General features: G+C 49.5%; 1 protein-coding gene and 1 pseudogene across 16 annotated transcripts in view; both read right to left on the bottom strand.

Annotated features, from left to right (window-relative positions):
• ABCC8 (ATP binding cassette subfamily C member 8) overlaps positions 1-24,474 on the bottom strand; it is an 84,543-nt gene that overhangs the window by 25,109 nt on the left and 34,960 nt on the right. For 10 of the 16 annotated variants that reach the window (XR_012093648.1, XR_012093649.1, XR_012093650.1 and 7 more), the window contains exons 11-16: positions 14,035-14,075; positions 12,657-12,802; positions 10,385-10,490; positions 10,109-10,291; positions 9,710-9,785; positions 8,891-8,996 (exon numbers count right to left, since the gene is read on the bottom strand). Coding sequence is in view for 13 of the 16 variants with exons in the window: in XM_073017932.1 (XP_072874033.1) it covers positions 8,891-8,996; positions 9,710-9,785; positions 10,109-10,291; positions 10,385-10,490; positions 12,657-12,802; positions 14,035-14,075 (658 nt within the window). In the remaining 3 variants the exon portion in view is untranslated. The remainder of the gene's footprint in view (positions 1-8,890; positions 8,997-9,709; positions 9,786-10,108; positions 10,292-10,384; positions 10,491-12,656; positions 12,803-14,034; positions 14,076-24,474) is intronic. The other 6 variants (XM_073017945.1, XM_008005392.3, XM_073017951.1 and 3 more) reach the window with 1 other exon arrangement.
• Positions 14,086-24,201, bottom strand: LOC103239471 (succinate dehydrogenase cytochrome b560 subunit, mitochondrial pseudogene; annotated as a pseudogene).

The raw sequence follows: 24,474 nt of genomic DNA, 5'->3' as shown, positions 1-24,474 counted from the left end.
ATGGAGAAATAGCTCTGACTCCAAAGTTCATACTCGTAAATGTCGTGGTACATTACTCCCCTGTGATTTCCCATGCCATAGCTCTGATAAATGCCCCTTGTTAGGAGAACCAGGATGGACGAAATTAAGGATGGAAATGAGCCTGATGAAATTTCCCTCCCGCTAAGGGTCAGGTGACTGAATGGAGATTCTGGTGGGTATGTAGTCCTCAGTCCCCTCTTTTCCTGTTCTCTAATCTTTGTGGTCTCATTTTATTATCTTAACCCAGCCAAACTTCTCATTCCCTAACCATCAGATTGCTGTAATTTACAATTTACAGACAAGTTGGTAACATGAGACATAAAAACCCAAAGCTTACTGGAAGCTTTGTGGCCACAGACTAGATAAGCTTATCTCTGGAGTCTTCCTGATGTGACTACTTCCAGAGTGGCAGAGGTGGTTATTTATGCATCTGTGGCATCCCTGAGGACCCCAGCACACAATAAGCTCTCCCTGCTCTAACTCAGTTTGCAACATTGTCTGCACTGCTCAATTAGCCCTCATAATGGAGTACCTTCCTTTCTAATCAGCTCCTGTGTAATTCGTTCATCCCCAGTGGGATTTTAAGGCAGGAAGAACATCTTTTTCAGCCCCCAAGGTGCTTAGCACATGACAGAGCTATATAATGAATGGAAGTTGGTAACAGATATATTAATCATTTGGGAAGAAGAAAGGGAGGGACTGGCTCTCATTGCTGGCCTTCCCTGCGCACTGTGAGAAGTTGTTTGCAAACAACTCATCATCTCATCCTTACAACCCTATAAACCCTATCCCTATTTTACACATGAGGAAACTGAGACTCAAGTTTGCAAATGTGATGGAGCTGGGAAGAGGAGAAGCCGGGGTGTGAATCCAAGTTCTTCTCTTTCCAGTGTAGCCCCAAGCCTCCTCCAATGAGCCTCCCCAAAGCTTTGTATCTGTTTTAAGCTGAAATGTAAAGAATGGTATGTCTGGCAGGCACCCTCTCACACTGATTGCTGGGGTCCTTACAAGAGTGCTGAGGGCATTCGATTCCTCCTCTGCCTGCACTCTAGGGACGAAGCACACAGCTGAAAGCATGAGTCTCCAAGTTCCCCAACTGCATGTCCTTCCCTCCAGCTCACTAGGAGCCGGCATATGTGTGGCAGCCTGAATCAGGGCACAGAGGCTGCCTTCCAGGGGCTCACACTCTGGTAGGGCAAATCAGACAGGTACCGAAGTCAGGAAGTTATAAGGGCCAAAAGAAAAGTAGGACAAAGTATCAGAGAAATTTTGGGGAAAAGTATACACAAATGCATATGCAAATGCATAAAGAAAAAACTGGAGGCTTCTGGGTGATGGGATATTAGGTGGTTTTTATGTTCTGTATGCTTGTGTATCTTTTCTAATGTAATGTGCATTCTTTTACAGTCAGAGAAAAAACATATTTTTAAAAAGAAATTTGGAGGAGGAAGAAATCTGAGAAAATGAGTAGAGCCTCATAGAAGTCATAACTGAACTGAACCTTAAAGAGTGGGAAAGATTGAGACGCTGGAGGTGAAGGGAGGGAACTGTAGGTTAAAGGAAGAAGCAGCATTTGATAACAGGTGCGAAAAGTAGGAAAAATATGGGCTCTGACATTTGAATCCCAGAGGCTTTTTCCACTCACTGGCTGTGAAATCTGAGGCAAGCCCTTTTACTTGGAGGAGCCTCTGTTTCCTGATCTATAAAACGGGGGTGAAGGCACAGACTTCACAGTGACACTGGAGAATGTATTACAGCTCACAGCTGGTTAGGGGGCAGGTTGTAGGCTTGAAGAACTAGGAGGAATTATCTTTTCAGCTCAGTGCTTGGCCACAAAAGTACAGGGAGAGGGGGAATCGAATACCCCCAATACTCATTTAAGACCCGGTAATAAATAAAAAGGGAAAAAGTGGAAACTGAGGTTCAAAGAGTGAGCTAGGATATACAGGGCTCCACAGCCCATTCATCCTGCCCAGACAGGCTTGTCGCTGTTCTGAAAGGTTACCTTTCACCCACAGGGTCCTTTCCAATTGATGTCATTGGGTCCCAAAGCCAAATCTCTGAGAGAGGAAAGGTAGAATTTTACTCATTGTCCAGACAGTGAGTCTGTCTCAGAGAGGTGGAGTAACCTGCTCAAGGTCACAGAGCTAGCAAGTGGCAGCATCAGGACTACAGCCAGGGGCCATCTGGTTCCCACGCCTGGATGGTCACTTCCACAGAGCATCCCTTCTCCTGTCTGTCAGCTGTCTCACCACACCTGCCTCCTCCAGGAAACCCAGGGGCACTTGAGCCCCTGACTTCAGCTCCCCAAAGGCTCCAGGAATTGTACAGGCAGATGAGACCGGGGTCGTCCTGAGGGAATTCTTTATCTCTCTTCCTGGGGAATCAGGGCTCCTGGCAGGCAGCATCCACACCAACCACCACAGGCAACAGCATTGCAGCAGCGAGCTCCAGTGAGACTGCATGTGCAACTCCTCACAGGGAAGTGGGAGCCTCTTCCCCACCCTGATCCTTTCCTCACGGCCCTGGTTCCTGCTGATCCCCTGGGGGCATTTAAAGTCACTCTACTGTGGATATTAATGACTCTATTCTTTATTTCCAGGGAAGGAATTTCACCCAAGTGTATCTGCTAATATTGACTTTTTACCAAAACATTTTCCTCTTAAGGATTAAAGAGAGAGTTTGCAAATTCCCAGGTTGACAGTTCCTTCAAGCAGAGAGCCAGGGAGGGGAGGGTGATTCTTCCTAAAGCAAATGCTTGGGAACCACACAGTTCTCTCTGAGACCAGGAGCCAGGCTGCTGACACGAGGGACCAGCTCAGGGCTGCATCTGCAGGACTTCAGCAGATGGACCCTTCATGCCCACCCTGCGGCTCTGTCTGCACACCTCTGTCCACTCTGGGTGGGTGAGCCCCCAAGGGCAGGTGCCAGGCCTTTTCCTTTGTAGCCTACACAGAACGGTTCACAAAACACACATCTGCATGGGGCACCTGGGGTGCAACATGGAATAATCCCTCAAGGATCTCAGAGTCATGGAGGAGACAGACGCATTAGTAAATAATTATAATACCATGTGAGGTATGCACTAACGGTATTTGCTCATTCCCAATACTGATGGAGAAGAGGGATAGTGAAATACTGGGTTAAGAAACAGCTCGGACAAAGGCATGTGGAAAGGAGAGAGATGTCAAGATCCATTATAATGGCAGCCTCTTGAAGGTCTTAAGTTGTTCCTGGTTCATTCATTTAGCAAATGAATTCGTTTAGCAAAAACCACTATGGATATAGTGAGACAAATAAAATATGGTTCCTGTCCCCAGGGAGCTCACAAGAATCTTTCCCAGGAGACAGACTGGAGTACATTTAAAGAGGAATAGGGGAATTTTGTTCCTGGCAAAGAAGTACACTGTTGAATAATAATATTTATAGGATATTTACTACATGCTAGGTTAATCCTCACATCAATCTTACGGGTAATAAGGGGAACTGGTAGAGAAAGTTTATGAAATTTTCCAAAGCACAGAGACCAAATGTGAGCCCAGGCAGCTTGGCTCCAGAGCCTGTGTGTGCAGCCATACTGCTCACGTGGTCACTGGAGGAACAAATGAACAGTTGCACCAACAAAGCACCCACCTCCCCAGAGCATTCTCCATTCTGTGCCTCCTAATCCCCCAACTTCCTTCCTTGTGCCTCCTGGAACTCCTTCTGGCTGCCTGGTCACTAACTAGGTCTTGGCCTGGGTATGGCTGAAAAGCATCTGAGCAGCAGCCTGGCATCACTCTCGTCTCTGGCTGCAGGCATGCAGACTCGGGAGGGCTTGCCAGGTGAAAGGTTGTTTCGCTTTTAGTTCACTTTGCAAGTACGTCTTCTCCCTGCAGACCTGGGACTCAATGTCTGAGGTGTGGAGTTCCTGCCAGTAATGGAGGGGGACTCTCAACACACAGCCCCCATGCTTAACTCAATGCCCAGGATAGGTGGGCCAGCCAGAGCGGTGCACATGTCTAGATTTTGAGAGACAAACAGCAGATGAAGCCAATTGAGTCGTATCTGCCTAGACAACGACTGCTAGCCACTATAAGGAGCTCCAGACTGGCCTTCCTTCCTACAGTCTGTCTGTTTCTTCTTGTCTCTCCCTAGTCCATCAGCCTTTGTCACAAGCATGATCCTTCTGCAGCATTTGGGCTAAATCTTACTTCCTAAAGGTAAGCACTGTATCCATAGTGCTTTTGCTAAATGAATTCATTTGCAAAATGAGTGAACCAGAAACAACTTAAGACCTTCAAGAGGCTGCCATTATAATGCATCTTGACATGTCTCTCATTTCCAAATGCATTTGCCCAAGCTGTTTCCTAGCCCAGTACCTACCTCTCTTCTCCATCAATACTTGGAATGAACAAATAGTATTAATGCACACCTCACGCTGTGTTATGATTATTTGCTAACACCTCCCTTCCTACAGTCTGTCTGTCTGCCTTTTTCTCTGTTTCCCCAATTCATCATCCTTTATCACAAGCATGGTTCTTTTGCAAACTTTGGGCTAAATCTTACTTCTCAAACCTAGTACATGGGATCTAAGCCAAGTTCACTTCTTCAGTCCCATCTTTCATAATGCCTCCCACGCATCCAGTACTCGAGGTGCACAGAACTATGTACTTTAATATCAGCAAGCCTTTGCCCACACCATCACCCCTGCCTGGAACACCTCCCTCTCCCACCCCTGCCTTTTCTACCTGATGAAACCACACTCATCCTTCAAGGCTCAAATACCACATCCACAGTGAGCCTCCTCTCCTTAACTGCAGAGTCAATTGTGGTTCCTCTGTGCTCTTCTAAGGCCCAGGTCTCCTCTCCCCTCCCTTAAAAGCGGGGCTGGCCAGCTGCGGTGGCTCATGCCTGTAATCCCAGCACTTTGGGAGGCCTAGGTGGGCGGATCATGAGGTCAGGAGTTCAAGACTAGCCTGGCCAACATAGTGAAACCCCATCTCTACTAAAAATATAAAAAATTAGCTGGCATGGTGTTGCACACCTGTAGTCCCAGCTACTCAGGAGGTTGAAGCAGGAGAATCGCTTGAACCTAGAAGGTGGAGCTTGTGGTGAGCTGAGATCGCGCCACTGCACTCCAGCCTGGGCAACAGAGCGAGACTCCGTCTCAAAAAAAAAAAAAAAAAAAAAAGGCAAGGGCCATGTCTTAGTTACCTTTGCACTCCTGTTGCTATACAGGGTCTAGCACACACTAGGCGCTCAACCGGACGAGTGAATATGTCACTGTGGACACTGGAGCATGAGTTGACTTGGAAACAAATTCTCATGATTTCCCAGGGTTGGCTGCAAGCTAACAAATGTACTTCACTATGCTTGAGAGGGAAGCTGGACCGGGACCGGGCAGGAGAGCAAAGAAGATCCTGGAGAAATGAGACCCCTTTCACTACCGCCCCTCTGCGAGCCTCGAACAGAGCCGGGAGCTGGGGCCTAGGCTGCCTGTAAAGGAGAGTAAGTGTTGATAAGGACAGAGCTGTAAGGACCCATGTGGTGGCTCTGGGAGGAGGCAGGTGTGTGTGAGTCATGGCCACAGTGGCTTCTGGCCTTTGGACTGTCAGGCTAGCTATGTTTTCTTCATGATGCTCTTGTGCCCTTTCTCTTTGAGCACATGGTGGACAACCAATGCACTTGAGCACCTAGGTGCAAATCCCACTTCTGCAATTTAACAGCTGGGTGGCCTTGGGCAACCCGCTTCACCTCAGTTTCCTCATCTGATAAATGAGGATATAATAATATCTACTGCACTGAGTTTTCTGCAGACTGACTGAGGTGATGAGGTGCCTGCACAGCACAGTGCCTGGCCTATAAGAAGGGTTTAGGCAGGAACAGAAAACCAAACACCACATGTGCTCACTATAAGTGGGAGTTGAACAATGAGAACACATGGACACAGGGAGGGGAACATCACACACTGAGCCTCTCGGAGGGTGGGAGGCAAGGGGAAGGAGAGCATTAGGACAAATACCTAATGCATGTGGGGCTTAAAACCTAGATGACAGGTTGATAGGCGCAGCAAACCACCATGGCACATGTATACCTATGTAACAAACCTGCACACTCTGCACATGTATTCTGGAACCTAAAATAAAATTAAAAAAAAAAAAAAAAAAAAGAAGGGCTTAGGGTCCTTTGCCTTGGAGAGGCTCCTTGTGTTCCCCAGGCTGGGGCAGAGGTTTCCTAAGAGAGAAGGCCAGCAGTCAGACCCTGAGGGTTGGCACAGCTTGGAGAAGAGGTGGGGACCGAGGCAGGGCAGAGCTGACCCCTGCCAATCATGCCTGCTGCATCTACAGAGGACAACGAGAGGTGCTGAGGCTGGCATGATGCCACATGATGGCATGAGGGTGGGGGAGGAGAAGAAAGCAGGGCAAAGGGACCAGGTTCAGAGTGGGTTTTGACATCCATGCTGAGCAGGTCAAGCCTGGGGCAGCTCCAGTGTCTGAGCCCTGCAATCCTTCTGGAAAAGCCCCGCTCTGGAGGAGGGCCCAGATCCAGCCTGACCACTACATGGACCACTACCTTGGACAATAACCCTTAGGACTAGGCCCTGGGGGCCCCAGCAGTGACCAGGTTTGAGGGAAAGAACATGGGCAGAGTCTCTGCTCCACACACTGACTAGTAAGTCACCCAACCTCTCCGAGCCTCAGTTTCTGCTTCTGTGAAATGAGGTAACAACATTCCCCTCCTAAACTTAGTAGGAGGCTTGATGAGATCATGTTGACAATGCACTTAGCAAAGGGCATGGCTCATAGGAGGTGCCCAATAAATATTGGTTACTTTCTTCAGCTCACAGTGCACTGGGGACTCTTGCCTTCTTGCTGCAGACATCAGTTGGACATCAGAAAAGGGCTCCTCCCTCCAAAGGCTGCAGAGGCAGTCGGAATAAAGCAATAAGATCTCAAACTGAATACCTGGGCCTTCCCAGTCAGGCTATGTTGAGAAATCTCCCAAGTAAGATGGCGAATGGAGGCAAAGACCCCTCTGCCCCCAAAGACATCACAGCTCCTGATGGGAGGCGATGGGAGACCCAAGGAGCTCATCTGCCAGCCCATAGCCCCACTGAGGAGGGAAATTTGCCATCTTTTGGATACACCTTTCAGGGACATCTTGGAAATGCAGGAAATGGGGGTGCATGCTGATATTCAGACACTGGGCCCAAAGTCTTTCTCCCTGCTGGGTTCTGTACTCACGCTTATGAATAACCTGACACCTTGAATAATTTTCCCCTAGAAATGATTGGTAAGGAAATCTTGCCCTTCTGCTGATTGACTGCAACTTCTATTCCTAAATGAGTGTTCCAAAGCCCAGAGATCCCCTTTTCCCTTGGCTACCAGAGGGCGCAGAGCCAGATTTTATGTTGATGGCTGTAGCTATCCTCTGCCCAGGTTGCTGAACATCTTTTTACCCTCTTCATTTCTCAGCTCCTATTTTCTTCCCTTTTTAAAGGGTTTTGTTTTACGTGCATCTTTTTTTTTTTTTTTAAATATACTTTAAGTTCTGGGATACATGTGCAGAACGTGCAGTTTTGTTACATACGTATACACATGCCATGGTGGTTTGTTTCACCCATCAACCCGTCATCTACATTAGGTATTTCTCCTAATGCTATCCCTCCCCTTGCCCCCCACCCCCCTACAGGCCCCAGTGTGTGATGTTCCCCTCCCTGTGTCCATGTGTTCTCATTGTTCAACTCCCACTCATGAGTGAGAACATGCAGTGTTTGGTTTTCTGTTGCTGTGCGAGTTTGCTGAGAATGATAGTTTCCAGCTTTATCCATGTCCCTGCAAAGGACAAGAACTCGACCTTTTTTATGTCTGCATAGTATTCCATGGTGTATATGTGCCACATTTTCTTTATCCAGTCTATCATTCATGGGCATTTGTGTTGGTTCCAAGTCTTTCCTATTGTGAATAGTGCTGCAATAAACATACATGTGCATGTGTCTTTATAGTAGAATGATTTATAATCCTTTGGGTATATACCCAGTAATGGGTTTGCTGGGTCAAATGGTATTTCTGGCTCTAGATCCTTGAGGAATCGCCACACTGTCTTCCACAATGGGTGAACTAATTTACACTCCCGCCAACAGTGTAAAAGCGTTGCTATTTCTCCATATCCTCTCCAGCATCTGTTGTTTCCTGGCTTTTTAATGATCACCGTTCTAACTGGTGTGAAATAGTATCTCATTGTGGTTTTGATTTTTAAATGCATCTTTTATCAACTAGTTTTAAGTGCTTGGAAGTATGTGGGTATAAATAATAGATTCATGATTGACTCAGCCTGGGGTTCTGGCTCTTTAATTAAGACAGTGATCTTTGCCCAGAAATCAACATCTATTGGTTACATCTGGATCCTCAGAACACCCACCGATGGTGTGTATGTCAGTGCAGCTCACGACCAAGCTGGAAACCAATGTTAGTGTTGCAATTTCCCACACTGGGAAATTACTACCGTGCATCTGAGTAACCATGGGATTCTTAGTCTGACAGAACTGAGTTTCAATTCTAGCTCTGCCATGTATTAGCTGTGTGAATTAGGGCAAGAAGTTTAACCTTCCTCTATAAATGAGAATTGAGAACAGTATGGACCTTGCTAGTTATCATAAAAATTAAATGAAATAATGCATGCAAAGGACTTAGCAAAGAACATGTGCATAGTAGGAGTTGAATACATACTAGCAATGATGATGAGAATAACAATTAGCAGCATTTATTGAGTCCTCACTGAACACGGAGTGGGCCCTCCAATAAATGTGTGTGCATCCTCAACTAAGGAGGATGGTTGAAAGGAGGTTTCCCCTCCACTAACTGAGCCCTGAGGATACATCTATTACCTGCTCCAGAAGACAGCCCCTGAGACCTTCTGCATCTCCCCCAGTGCGGCTAGAAGGAGCGAGGACTTGCCGCAGCCCACCTGTCCCACAATCATGGTCAGCTGGCCTGCAGGGAGGGAGGGTGGCAGATGGGAGTGGGGCCGGGGGGAGTCTGAACAACCATCACCCAGAAAGACAGACAGACAGATGCACCCAAACCTGGGGCCCCTGTTTTCTTTCTTCCTACCTAGAATCCCCAACAAGTCCTCTTCCTCCTTAAGCCTTTCCTTCTGGAAATCAACATCCTCCTCTGGCTCCCCAGGTCCTTCCCCCTCTCTGATTTCCTGCCCCGCCACCCTTCCTAAGCACCCACTTCTCCTTTCCCATGCTCCTAGTGTGAGCCCAGGCTCCTTGTGGTCCCAAGAAACGCCATCCTGGGTCCCACCTCCAACCCACCCCCATACTTTGCTCATGGCTGTCTCTGCCAGAAAGTCCTCCTGCCTCATGGTCTCAGAGACTTTGTCTATTCTCAGAAACCCCACTTCTTCCACTTGTGTTCCTTGGCTACCCACATCTGATCTTTTTGTGCATTACCTACACTGTCTGCAATGGATGGTTTGACATTAAGGCTGGCAATTTTACCCTGTCCTTAGTGCTGCACTCCTACCCAGCACATGGAAGCCTCTAGAATGTAGTCTACCCCTTCTCTAGTATACCCAAGGCACCCACCAAGAATGAGCAGAGAGAAGGTACTCAATAAATGCAGCTTTGTCTTTTTATCTCCATGTTATTCAGTGGGACATGGGGCGGGGCGTGCTGGAGGGGTGGACTGGGCCATACCTCGGGGGATACGAATGGTGATGTTGGACAGTGTGGGGATTCCATCTGGGGTCCACGTGAAGTAGCCTCCCGTGATCTTCATTAGGCGCGTCCCACCGCCCAGGAGAGAACAGAAAGGCAGCCATTTCCCTGTGTGAATAGTCTCTGGCCTCCCCTCCTCCAGGAAAGCCAAAAGACACTGATTCCAGTCCCTGGATCACTTCCAGAGCAGGGGAGTGGCAGACTGGGCTTCTCATGCTTGGTTGTCCCTGGTTTCTGGACTCCTATGGACCCTATAGGCAGGCAGGGTGACCTCTGCAGAGGACTAAGCATGCAGCTCTCCGGCTTTTCAGGTGCTGAGCTCCCTCTGGGAGCTGGTGCTGGGTGGCCGGGCATGGGGCAGCAGAATCTAGGACTCACCTGGACACAGCAGTTGTCAGCATCGCCCTCTGCACTGGGGACCAGGCTCTGCAGTGGGCCGGTGAGGCCCCAACAATCCTCCCGGGCTGGACGCTTGCGGTTCACAACCTTGAGGGGCTGGGGGTGGTTTGGAGGTGAGGACCCACTGGGCTGGGAGCTGTGTAGGGAAGGGAGCCCCTCTTCCTGGGAAAAAAGGCAGATGTCCGACACAGCAGGCCCAAGTTTTGGGCCTTAGAGGACCATACTGGGAGTAGCAAGGGGAGGCCGGGCACTCACCACCGCCTGGTACTTGCTGGCTGGACCCTGGGCCGTGGGCTCACGGGGGGCACACTGCTCCTCACGGATCTCTGCACTGGACAGGAACTCGCTCAGCTTTTGCACGCTGCTCGGGAAACACAGAGACACCCCTCACCCCTGCCAGGGGCAGAGGGGAGGGGAGAGGGCACAGCCTGAGAGAGAGCTCTGAGAAGGTTCTCAGGCCTGAAGTATAGTCCGACAAAGCCCACACTGAAGGGGGCAGACCAGTGGGCATGGGGGCAGGTAATTGGTGTTACCAGGGTTTGCTAGGGTTGACCAGTCAGCTGGAGTAGGTTGGGGTCTGGATTGGCGGTGGGATTGGTTAGTTTTAGGGTTAGTTTAACGTTGAAGTTGGTTAGTCTGGGTTATTAGACTGAAGGATGGTTGGTGTTGGGTTGGTCAGGGTTAAGGTTAGTTAGGACTAGGATTGGTGAAGAATCAATAGCTAGTATTTTGTGAGCATATACTATATGCCAGACACCATGTTAACTGCTTTGCAGCATTATGTAATCGGATCCCCCTGACAACCTGCTCGGGGAGGTGTCATTACTCACGGGGAGGCGGCTATTCCTACCCTCTCCCCTGTCCAGATTTCCCTGTGGACCTGAGGAGGCACTGGAAGCGTCACTCTTCCAGTTCATTCTCTCCCATCCTGGAGGTGTGAAAGCTTTCTGGGAAGCTCAGGATTGTTTGTATTCCCCTTTCGTCTCTTTTGCTAAATATCCAACAGGCCTGGGGCAGACCAGCCATCCGCCCTTAAGGCAAGGTTATTCTGGGGCTGTAAGTGAGCCTGTGGCCTGGAGTCACCCTTTCTGTGTGCCACCCCCTAGATGGGAGGGGCAGACCGCCAGATTCTGCCTTCCTCCCCTGTCCAGTCTCCCTCCCCTGCAGGCGGTGACTAGGAAGGATGGAGCTGGTCCTCATCTCTTGGGGTGAAGCTTCAGGTAGTGTCCTGAGCCCACCTTCAGCCAGAGCCTGAGCTCCGTCACTGAAAAGGCCTCTGCTACTCTGGTGTTCCGTTCCTGGAAACAGTGGGATCCAGAGTGTTTGAAAATGTGAATGCTTTGGGATCAGTGCAACAGTTTTTGGGCAAGTGCAGCGTTCTTAAATCTGTGGTTTCTACACAGAATCATAGGGCTGGAGAGTAGGTGGTGGAGGAGGGGTGATCATCAGACCCCACAACACCATGGCCAAGAAACCGAGTCAGCACAGCCGACGATGGAAATGGGAGCTAATCCCTGTTTAACTAGCTACTCCCTGGTCAGATACTCCTTAGAGCATAATTTTGCTGAGTTATGCCCCATTCCATCTTTGAACCCATGCTAGAGCCTCCTCCTGCAAGCTACTCTCTCTATCAGCTACTTCATTCCAACAGCTACTCCTTCCTTCCAGCTTCCCAGGACCTGCCAGAGTCCCATGAGACAGGCTTCCCAGGACTTGCCAGGGTCCCATGAGACAGGGGTGTCGCTTTCCTCAAGGCTGAAGATACAGAGGACATTTGTTACTGACTGGTTCTCTGGCCATGGGTAAGGACAAGCGAGCCCTCCACAGAGGCATGACAGGCTCTTGCTTTCAAGGAGCCAGAGCTATTTCAGAGGCTCAAGGATGTCTTCACACTCCAGATATGGCATTTCCCAGCCACAGCCTCAGCCGTCTACCTTCAGGCTTTCATTCCCAAGAGGGCGATGCCTCTGGGACAGTGGCAGAGGCTCTAGAGCCCAGAAGTGGGAGCCTCCAAGAGCTGTGGGCCAATCAGAGCAGGACCTGGCGCCTGGGGGAAGCTGCTTCACTGGCTGAGGCTGTTGAGGGCTCAGGGGCTGTGGAAAGGGTAGGGGATACTTGGCCTGGGAAAGACAGACACAGTGGATGCCTTCTGATATCCGAGGGACTGCCACGTGGGGAAGGGATAGCCTCATTCTGGGTGGCTCTTGAGGGCGAAGTTAGGACCAGTGGGTAGAATTTAGGAGGATTTCACGTTTGGCTCAACATTGATTTTTTTTTTTAAGTTGTCGTGGAAATGACAGTGAGTCCCCTCTCCTGGGAGGTATGTAAGCAAGTCCTTGCTTAGGGATGGTGAGCTGGGAAACCATACAGGCCAATGTCCCGACCAACCAGGACCAGCTACAGCAAGGCCCAGCAATGGGGGTGTGTCCCGGGACCAAACAGCTGTGGTTTGGCCATCACTCAAGCAAGCCCTGAGGCTAACACAGGACCTGCCTGCCCAGTGCCCTCGCCCGGACCCTCCCCTCACCTCACTAGAGCTTTGACGGTAGATCGGACCACACTGGACAGCAGGAACAGCGGTGTGACCAAGATATGGAAGAGGGAGAGGGAGGCAAAGGCCACGGAGGGCGAGAAGTCGGCCTCTTTGAAGAAGCTGACATGGCCCACGAAGGTCTGTGGACAGAGGCACAAGTGAGGCCAGGGTGACCCAGGGTGTGGGTCCCTCCCACACTGGAAATGCTCGGCACTGGAAGGGAAACGAGACGACTGGTAGGGAACGGGCTCCTAAGGGGGACTTTCAGTTGGAGACACCTTCATCATCCCCACAGTCATCTCATGGAAACATCCCCAACAAGCTCAGGACTTCAAGCTGGAGAGCAGGGGCTGCTCCCTCCCTGTCCTGCCCAGTCTTGGCCAGGAATGAGCAGGGAGGAAACCTCGGGTTAGGTTAGCACTGCCCCCTCCGCAGACAGCAGGTGGGGTGCTCATCTCCCCAGTCCTCATCGGGATAACATAAACACAGTGATTATGAAACCATCGCCTCGTCATGCAGTGCTTTGCCCCAGCCACCTGGCTGGCTCAGTGGCCTCTGTTACCCACAGTTCTGCCAAGAGCTAGGCCAGGAACCAGCTCAATAAATCACATTGGAAGTGAATTCCCAAGTGTACCCGACAGGCTGTGAACTCTACACAGCTCAGGGACACCGGCCCTGGGGGAAATAAGTAGATCTTTTTAAGGAACTGCAGCCATCACAGAAGACAGGGATGGGAGGCTGGGTGAGGGGGTTGCAGGCTCATAGGGGCCCAGGCCTTTCTGTAGGAGCACACTGCCTGCCCCCCATGGCTGAGCTCCCACACAGCTTTTATGAAACTGCTTTAGAAAGCCACCATCGTAATATTTAATGGCATGGAGAATTGTGTGTGGCATATTCTTAAATTTAAAAGAGCAGGTTACAAAACTGCATGCGCAGCACATTCCTATTTTTGTAGAAAATGACATATCATAGGCCTTAAAAAAAACTGGAAAGAAACACATTAAAAATGTTACCAGTGGGATTACGGGTGATTTTAATTCTCTTTGCACTTTCCACTCTCGATTTCCCATCATTTCTATAATACACGTTTCACTTTAAAAATGAAAAATTTGTATAGCTATTTTTTAAAAGAAAGTTTAATTTCTCTAAATGCTAAGCCTCCAGTCTTCCAAGCCTGGAGGCAGAGGCCCCTGTCCGGCTGGAGTTGGGGAGGGGCCGCACCCTCTATAAACTTTCAATCTTATTTTCAGTCTGGCTGTGGAGCCTGTCTTCTGAGGCCCCTGTGCAGAAAGGCCAAACCTGGGCAGCCTGTCACTGCAGATGCCCTCCCCCTCCACCCTACCCCCAAGAGATGGAGAGAGGATCCACTTACTATGAGGACAGCTGCAATGGGGATGGCCGTGTTCATGAAAACTGCAGAGGAAGCACAGGTATGAGTTTAGCAGGAGGAGGGTGACAGCTACACATGGAGATGCCCTGGGTGGCTGGAGGCAGCACAGCCCAGTGGCGCCAGCCTGTGGGGCACAGCTCCGGAAGGCTAGGGGCAGAATTCTAGCCCTGTGGCACCTCCAGTTCCTCACCCTGTTTCCCTCAGGACTCTTGTCCCAGGTACCCCGGCCCCCAAACCTGGGGCTTAAGCTGTTAAGTCACTCTGTGTGAACAGGGTGAAGTTAGCCCCATGGGAAAGTGGTGGGAGAAGGATGGGAGAGTTGGCTGTCTGTGGCCAACTGTGAGGTCAGAAGCACGTGTTTCTGGGGGCACCAAGCTGCCACTTCTTCCTCTGCCTTTGGCTCCTGTGTCCCCCAAGCCAGGCTCTCTATGAAGCTTAGAGGCTTCCTAATCTCTCATGGCTCTTGAGAAAATTTCAAACTCATTCGCTCTAAGGTATTAGTAACTAAGGACAGCTTAAAGCAGGATGTCCCTTAGAGTCTGTGTTCAGGTGGGGAAACTGGTTTGCGGCAACAGAGCCCCCCTCCTTATTCTGTTAAACTTGCGGCCTTCAGATCAGTCACAGGGACTTCAAGAAGCAAAGAGAGTGGGACTTGGTGTGAGAGAAGGGCAGAATCCCTGTTACTTATAAGCTGTGTAACCTAGGGCATGTCATTTACCTTCCCCGTGTCTCAGTTTCCTCATCTGATTTTTGTAAATTTATAAATTCTTGTTCATACACCCCAGCTCTTTCCAAGGTCAGAGGAGATAACATGGGTAACAGGCTCTGTGAGCCCCGGGTGCTGCCTACACATCATACCTCATGGGCTACTAGCTGAGCCCTGCTCCACACTCACCCCTCCTCTGGCCTGGGGTGTGAAATGCTCAACAGTGCCCTGAACCCAGGCCTAAATTTCCAGAGAGAGCAGCCCCCCCATGGCATAAGAGGCAACCATGCCAGCTGCCACCTTCCCATCCTATCCTCCTTCATTCAAGGATCTTCTTCCAGGGCAGCCCAGAAAGGAGTCTGGTTCTGCCATTAGCCAAATTAAAGCAGAGGGACCAGGAGTCAGGAGCCAGAAGCCAGAGGCCAGGGCTCTGCCTGTGCACATGTCCCCTGTCTAGTGAATGGCGAAGTCTTGGACAATCTGATGAAGTCCAGATGGTCAACACCATTCCAAGAAGTTGACTGCCCATTTACTCCAAGAATCCTGCAGCAGTCAGTACATACAAAGCATTGTACATCAGAGATGTGGCCCCCAACTTCAGGGAACCCCAAGTGGGTAGAAGGACATGGCCTCTGCCCTAAGGGGGTTTCCAGTCTGAGGAAGCAGACAGGAGCTATGCTCCCAGGAAGTTCCAGATACAATGGGGAGACAGAGAACATGCCCCTTAGGAGTTCTCAAGCAGATGGGAAGGACATTGTCCCCATCCTTGGATAATTCCTGATCTGATGGGGAAGGCAAGGCTTCTGCAATTGGAGAGGTCCCAGTCTCCTGGAGGATGTATGGCTGGAGCCCTTATATGGCTGGGGCCCTGGCAGATGGCGAATTTCTCTGCCCATAAGGCTTTTAATCAATACCAACATCATACATGGCTGTGCTTTAACTGCTCTTCCTCATGAAGGCTGGATGGTTTCCAGGGCCCACTACCATGCCACAGCCCTCCTGCACCGTTTCTGCCAGGAGACAGTGTAAATATTATTGGTCTTCCCATAGCATAAGGGACCCAGATCTGGGACATAGGACATAGTGTAGCCATTACTGGCTGAGGAGGAGAGGGAGAAGGATGCCCATTAGACCTAGGACCTTGACCATCAACAACTATATAACTCTAAATGTGAGGTAGCTTTGCCCCTCCCCTATAGGACCAGTCACTCCAAGGAGCAACTGGGAGGGCAGGGTCCTCTCTTCTGCTTCTCCCGGCCCATCCCCATAAATAACCAATAAGGAGGGGTCCTGTGCACCCATCCCTCAGCCTCCGCTCCAGGCCAAGACCCCCTCCTTTGCATTCTGGGACTTGACTCCCAGCCAAAAAAATAGTCTGAGTGTTGGATTATAAATTGCTACAATGCTCTTGGAAAGCAGTCTGGTGCTTTGTAGCTAGAGCCACACAGAAGTTCAGACCTTCTGATCCTATAATCCGTCTCCAGGGAATTTATCCTGAGTAATCATTCAAGAGCAGCACAAAGCCATCAGCTAGATGGTATTAGCTGCAGCTAACACAAAATTCAATAAAACAAAACCACAACCACAGCAACAGCAACAAACCAACCCAGACGAAATGAACTGGAAATGTCCAACAAGAGGGGCTGTTTTAGTAAATGATGGTGCATCAGCTGTGGAGGAGATTTTGCAGTCAGAAAATGTAATAATTGACACTTCATTCTATTGCACATTTTCCCTGGTCATGATTTTTTTAATTTAATTTTTTTTTCAATTTTATTGTCTTTATTTTTGTAGCTGCCTGAACTCCTTTGAGGAACGAGACAAGCTATAAATAAATTTAAAAATGAACATCCCAAAGCTGATGCAGCAACATGGAGTATGCTTCTGATATAATTAGCTTCCGCCCAGTTCTGGCTGTTGTATGGAGACGCTAAAGAATGAAAATGTGATTTTCCATTTCTTTCACCCTCCCCTTGAAGGACGGCCTTTGTGCAGAGAGTTCTGGGTCCCCTTCAGGGCCGGGGCTGGGAAAGTGGAATCATCAGCTGCGTGTGTGTGTGTGCATGTGTGTGTGTGTGTGTGTTTTGTAAGAAAAAGAAATAATCTTTAATATGTTCAATGATAATTTACTGGATCTTCCTCTTGTGTCAAAAGCTATACATTTTCGCCTCAAAGTAGCTGCTCCAAGAACTAACTAGCCCTCTTTATCTCCCTCTAGCTGGGATAGACTAACTCCCCTCCACCTCTGCCTCTCTTCTTTCAATAACACTGCGTAGGTGTTAATGGCCTGGGCTCTCACCAATGAACAGAATTGTCCTTTAAGCCAGCAACCCACAGGCAGTGGCACCCAAAGCCTCACCCCCAGCCCCCACGGCAGAAGCCACAGAGCTGGCATTGTTTCCACTGTCTCAGGAGGAAGGAGCCAAAAGCTGACCCTCAGCACAAATCAAAGCCCAATATGGAGAGAGAATAACTGCTTCTAGGCCCAGAGGAGGCAAGCTGTGAGCAAAAAAGGGGAAATTTTTCAGCCACCCCATCTTTAGAAACAAGGGAAAAACTAGGCCCTTTTCCACTGTTAGCTCTACAAGGTGCTCTACTGCTCCAAGGGGATCTGAAAGGGCAAAAGGATCTAACAAATAAGGAGAACTTTTCCGACGCTGGAGATAAGAGTGACAAATAGAAAGATGGGTGAATATAATAATGTGTAAGAAGATGACGCTCGGAGCCTCTGTTCTTCACGTGGCTGCCAGCCCTACAGCCTTACACAGTAAGAACCAGGACAACCACTCCAGACTGGTATAGCTGGGGAATCTTCAGGCCTTTTCCTAGGTCCCACATCAAGTGTCAGATCCCATTCCAGGGATGATGCATGAGAGGGAAGACGAGTGCAAACTTAGCTGTGTGGATCAGTGCTGGCCCCAGACACAGGGACTTCATGCGTTCCAAGTAAGACTCAAAGTTCCCAGGGAGTAACAGGGCCGACATGCCAAAAACAGAGACCCCTGCACTCAAAGCAATACCAGTGCCGTGGTGGCAGATGGACATCGCCATGGGAAGAGACCAACTGTAGATAGTGAGTGGGGAGATATGGGGCAGTTTGAACCTGTGTTCTTATTCCAGAACTGCTCCATCTCTTCTTCGGCTGTGGTTCCCAAAGGAACAGCATTTCTGATACAGAGCTGAGGGCTCAAGTGGGCTCGGAGGCAATGATGACCAACATGTCTCAGCGAGACCACAGCCATCTTGGGTTCTGGTCAGGAGGGAAGTGACCAGCTGCTTGTGTTTTAAAGGTCTCTCTGAAGATCATCTTTTGGGGCTCTGGGGTGGATGTGGCTGGACCTGGGAAGTCTGGGGGTGTTACAGACTCTGGCACCTCTCTGAGCACAGTAGTCGGTCCTGTGCCCTCGCTGGGGGTGAAACAGGAAGGCAGGGAGCTGGGCATACAACTGTCATGGGTTGAAGATCTGAGGCCTTGCCCTCATTTTCCTAAACCACATAAAGTTCTATAAGGTTCCAAGGCGGTGGAGGGGTAGGGAATAAAGCCAAGAATAGATTTCTGTCCAACTTTGGCCCAAGGTGAGGTGACTCACTTCAATTTGATTTAGAAAAAAAACAAAAACAAAAAGAAGAACATGATCGTGCTCAGATCTTGAATGTTAAGGAGGAAGAACTATGTTAAATAACGGCAAGTGAAACAGGATTATAAAACCTTCTTCTTGTGTAAGTGTGATGCTGTTATGGAAAAGTTTAGTTGCATGTAGGCTGGCCTGAAAGGCTGCCATCAAAACTGAAAGCCCTTCTGCAATAGTGTAGAGACATGGGTATTTTTTAGAAAATCCTTTCCAAAAATATCCCTTAAGATTTATCCATTCAAGGCCGGGAGCGGTGGCTCACGCCTGTAATCCCAGCACTCTAGGAGGCCAAGGCAGGTGGATCACCTGAGGTCAGGAGTTTGAGACCAGCCTGGTCAACATGGTGAAACCCCATCTCTACTAAAAATACCAAAATATTAGCCAGGCATGGTGGTGCATGCCTGTAATCCTAGCTACTCGGGAGGCTGAGGCAGGAGAATCGCTTGAACCCAGGAGGCGGAGGTTGCAGTGAGCTGAGATCACGCCACTGCACTCCAGCCTGGGCAGTAAGAGTGAAACTCTGTCTCAGAAAAAAAAAAAGACTTATTTATTAAAAAAGGGTCTCCTTGTTCCAGGCCTTGTGCTGGGTCTGGGGGCTACAGTAGTAAATAATCGTATAAGTTTTTCATACCCCTAACCCCTGCTCCAAACAAAACAAAACAACAAATCAACAAACTAGACTTGGGATCAGATCACCCATTCCCCCTGGCTTTGCCCAAGGAATGTTGTCTGGCCCTCATGGGCACCAGCCTGGCATTGCAATACTAGGAGCTTTTCATCTCCAAAGCATTGATGCATGTTTCAGAAGCTATGTGTCAGAGAGGCACAGCCAGCCATTTGTACCTCTGATTAACTTCAGCTTTGTTGCCTGTGCAGGGCCAGGGGAGGAGCGTGTAGGCTCATAGCTTGGGCCTAATTGCAAGATGCATCTGCAGGAGGGGAAATGTATTTTGAAGTGCATGGGGCTATTTCCCATTCAGTCCAATAGTCAGTGCAGTCAACAGAGGGGGAAGGAAATCAGGTTAACAGTGTCAGTTGCTGGCAGCTGAGGAAGTGTGGCAGGAGGCATTTCAGTCAGACTGATCCTTACCTCCTTAATTGATTGGCGCCCCGACTCTCCCTCAGCCACGCTCCCCACCAAGCCAGGCCAGGATATGCATAAGCAGCCTACTGTGGCTGCACCAGCTGGCAGAAGGGCGGGTAGATATTGAAGAATGTCAGGCCAGGCGCAGTGGCTTAAGCTTGTAATCCCAGCATTTTGGGAGGCCAAGGCAGGTGGATCACCTGAGGTCAGGAGTTTGAGGCCAGGCTGGCCAATATGGTGAAACCCTATCTCTACTAAAAATACAAAAAAAAAAAAAAAAAAAAATTAGCTGGGCATGGTAGTGGGTGCCTGTAATCCCAGCTGCTTGGGAGGCTGAGGCACGGAGAATTGCTTGAACCCAGGAGGCAGAGGTTGCAGTGAGTTGAGATCGTGCCACAGCACTCCAGCCTGACAGCAGAGTGAGACTCCATCTCAAAACAACAACCACCACCACCACCTAAAGAATTTCAGAGATGCTGGGGAAGGAAGGGGGACCAGGTCTCCAGGTCATGTTGTTTCTTCCACTGCCTGTTCTGAGTTAGGGCCTCCACTGAGGAGGACAGAGGCTTCACCCACTGCATCCCCAGGCCTGGCACACAGAAGGTGGGCAGGAAATATTTGTTTAAAAAAAATGAATGGAAGAAACGAAAGACCCAGGGTCAAGTGAGTAACACAAAAGAGAAAGAGGGGTATTTGGAACTGACCCTGTGGCTCTGACCACATGCACAGTCACTATTCATGGACATGATCAGTCTCCCACAAGACTGGGAGGGCCAGGGCTATGCCTGCTTCCTTTTTAACATCCAGGACCTCCATAGAGCCTGGCACAGAGGAAGGGCTCTGGAATGGGTGCCTCACAACGGACAGAACAAACTGGCAGCATATTGAGTGTTCTAGGACCTGGGACCCCTTTGTCACCTCTACAAAGCTTGTCCTCAGATACAGAGGAACCACCTAGAGTTATGCTGCTTCTGCAAGGAAAAAAGGATTGAACTGACTTATAAAGGAAGAGGCCATAGTCCTTGTCTCCAGCTTCCTCCCACTTTGTCTTCTACTCATTGAAATCCCACTGTCTTGTAAGGTACAGCCCACATCGCCCCTACATGAATCTCTGGGTGAACCCCCAGCCCACACGGACATCCTCCTCTGTGTTTTGCCTTTTGCTGTGGAAGACCTCACTGAGACATTTCAATTCACTGAGAGTCAATCCTCTCTGCTGTACAATGGGACAATCGAGCTACACACCTCACCAAGTTGTTACAAGGATGAAGTGCAATCACTCTTGCTAGGAGGCCAGCATGGAGCTGGCCACTTGGTTCTGCTCTTGCTGCCACACTGTTCTGTGCATGTTAGCTCTGACTTCTCAGTGGAGCATAAACTCCTTGAGAATGGGGAGCACATCTTAACGTTTTTCCCTTACCTCCTTCCCAGTGTTAGGCACAGGGTGGGGCACATGAATAGGGCTCACTCAACATCCACTGAGCAACTTACATTTCTATTTTTATTCAAGAGGAAATACCAATTCTGGATGTCACTTTTGATGACAGAGAAACTGTGCCCATTCCCTTTTCAGCCCCCTGTTTTATCCTGTACCAGTTCAGGACTCCATACACAGCTGCTCTCAGTGATACTGATGGCGAGACCATCAGACAGAGTCACAGGTAATCTTGCCTGCCCAGAAGTCTGACGGTGCCACATATGAGCTGCCAGACTGAAAGCCTGGCATCACCAGGATGGACCCCAACAGGAAATGTGATTCTGGGGCTCCTCTGCAGCGCCAGGACTCCAAGACTGGCGCCAGGGGTCAGAACAAGAGATGCCCCATTATCTCACGCCTAATGACCTGTGTCTTGATCCTTGGTAACAGAAGACAGGAAGTCCAGAGGAGGTAAATGAACACACACTCAAAGCATATGCCTGCAGCCAGGAGGTACCCTGCACCCTACCACCCGTCTCTCTCCCCGTCCAACTGCTGACTAATGGAGGGGGGGGGGAAAACACATCCTGAGAAAGGCAAACACACTGAGCAAACAGCACTTGACTTTCAAAGCTCTCCCCAAGGGCTCTCCCCTTTCCCCTCCTCTGCTGCTCTCTTCCAGGGACCAACCTGGGCTGCTCTGTTTCTCTAGGTGACTTGGACAGGTGAGGAGTCCTGGGCGGGCTCCTGCTTGACTCCAGAGCCCCTTACTTTTTTCCAGAGTCATCTCAGCTCTTGACAACATGTCCCTAGGTCCTCCTGGCCCCAGGCCCATCACAAAGCCATGGCTTGTCTTCTGGGGGCCCTGGGGGACAATGAGCACCCACTAGGTAGGCTTCGGTGGGCTAGCCTGGGAACTCAAGCATCTTTTGTTGCTATTTATATAAGAAAACATGTCCCAGGCTGCAGTTTGGAATGCAGGAAATGAATACATATCTTTTAGGAGCAGTCAAAGCAGATGTCACCTGCCCCCACTACATGACCTGAGGCTGCCCCAACTTCATTGCTTGCTGTGCCAGGAGCCTTGGGGACCCGGTGCCCCCACTTTCCTTGATGCTTCTCTCCCCTCTCTCCATCTCAGCAATGGAAAGTCTGCTGTACCCCACCCTGTTGTTGCTGGGAGAGGAAGTCCCCCGGCTATCGGGAGAAGCCCTCTCCCACCTCGGCAGCTGTTCCTACTGCTGGGAACTGTCTCTAAACCTGTACAAAACTGGGAGGCTATACACAAGCAGGGGGTTACTCTTCATATAACCAGTCACCAGGGGCAGGCAGAACTGACAGAGAGAAGGTTGAAGTGCGCCTGGGGCTGGGGACATTGGCTTTTCTGAGCTCCCCAGATGTTCCTTCCAAATTTCCCCTGTCTATGGAGTGCTTAGCCTGAGTGTGTTTGGAGGCTCTGAGCACCACAGGGTCAGGGATGAGGATATCAGGGAGAGACCAGGAACCTGGGGTGTCTTGGTGAGGAATCTGGGAAACAGTGACTGCCTGCTATGCTCACAGCTCCATTCTCAGAAAATCAAATGCTAGCAGAACTTTCTGCATAAAACGCCATGGCTTGTGCCATGTATGGTAGAGGGTCTAACCACTGATGACTGGACCACGTTCCCTGCCTGAGGCATAGGACACCATGGTCTGGCTGGATACAGGGAGGCTGGACACCTGGGGTATTCATGGCAAGCTCCATCCTGTGAGAACACTGCTGTGGGATGTTTCCTCAGTCCCCTAGAAAGGGACATGCTTTGGTGCCCATGTTTCCAAATTGTCTTGGGGACTGGGACAGCTTGGTGGCCACCTAGCTCCATCGGACCCTCTCTCTAGGCAGCAAGAATGCCAAGAATACACAGACGACCTGAGTGACCGTCTCATTCTCCATGAGGCTTGCTCTACGGGCCTATCTGGGAGACACTACCAGCACCCCCTCCATTACCACCTTCCCCCACCAGGTGTATCTCTTCCTGGCACCAAAAGAACCAATTTTAGTTGGAGGAGGTGGTCAGTAGCCCCTCTTAATTTCCTTCCCTAATTCTACTCCTTTCAGAGCCCAGAGATTTTTTTCTCTTAAGAGAAAATAGCCTTATAGTGCTGCCCCATGGTGTCCCAAGTCTTCTTCACCCCACAGAGGTCCCCAGCATTTTGTGGAAAATAGCCTGAGGCCAGAAGTTAAGAGACTTTGGAGGATCTAGTCTGAGCCATGCTACTAACCTCAGGAGGGATCTCAGGAACACACTCCCCTCTGGCCTTAATTTCCCACCTGTAAAATGGTTCTACCAACTTACTCTCCTTACCACATTCTATGTAATCCCCACCCATCTGTCTTCTAATTCAAAAATTCTCTCTTCAGCCATACTCATTCATATAACCTGTGCACTGAGTAGGTTTTGGTTTCTTTTTTATTTTCTTCTCTCCAGGGGCTTCCACTTGGCCATAAAGACTCTTAGACTGGACAGGTCAGGGAACTAGTGTGAAGTCAGCTGGTTGCTAAATATCTACATCTCAATTATGCACTTGGAAGTAACCACCATGGGATGAGTCCACGGAGCCACAAGACCAACTGTGAGATAAACTTGGGCCAAGACTCCATGGATCACCTCATCTCCATAAGCTCTCACTCTGGCCAGGGGACCATTGTTCACTGAATTAATTTCGATAATTAAAATTTCAATTTCTAAAAAATCTTTTGGGCCAGGCACAGTGGCTCATGCATGTAATCCAGCACTTTAGGAGGCTGAGGTGGGTGGATCATGAGGTCAGGAGTTCAAGACCAGCCTGGCCAATATGGTGAAATACAAAAATTAGTTGGATGCGGTGGCATGTGCCTGTAGTCCCAGCTACTTGGGAGGCTGAGGCAGGAGAATCACTTGAACCTGGGATGTGAAGGTTGCAGTGAGCCGAGATTGTGCCACTGCACTCCAGCCTGGGTGATGGAGCGAGACTCTGTCTCCAAAAAAGAAAAAAAAGTTTTATATTCTCAGTAAAATGGTTTCAAGTATATGGGACTCTAGGACTTTTACCAGTTTTGGTCTTTTTCTTCTTCCTTGGCTTGGGGTTCCCAAACCACTTAGTTAATATAAATTCAGTCCCTATACCTATGAGTACCTTCAGCTTGGGCTTCTGATATTTAAGGATAACTAGTCTTTTTCTTTTGTATGGCCCCAAGTGGATTGAAGCTTTCTTATAGCTTCCCCAGGGCAATGATAGCTCAGTCTGACTTACTAAAAAGTCTTCATTCTTACAAGAGTTCGAAACTGTGGTCATTTACTCACTTGCTGCTGTCTGTCAATAACATATCAGTTCCATAAGGAATGAGACCTCATCTCTCTTTCTCATCACGGTATCCTGAGGGCCAGCACAGTGTCCAGCACATAGCAGACTTTTCATGCATATTTGTTGGATAAATGAATGAAGAGTACTTTGATTTCTGGGAGCTCAGCTATCAGAGCCAGTTTGAGGCTCCCCCACTGAGTCGGATAATCTCAAAGCCTCCTGCTTCTGTCCCTGCACAGCCTCTCACCCGAGCTCTGAC

Source organism: Chlorocebus sabaeus, chromosome 1 (genome assembly GCF_047675955.1).
Source record: "Chlorocebus sabaeus isolate Y175 chromosome 1, mChlSab1.0.hap1, whole genome shotgun sequence".
Lineage (NCBI taxonomy): Eukaryota > Metazoa > Chordata > Mammalia > Primates > Cercopithecidae > Chlorocebus > Chlorocebus sabaeus.
The sequence above is the reverse complement of the archived record's forward strand: the minus strand, read 5'-3'. Positions and strand labels throughout refer to the sequence as shown.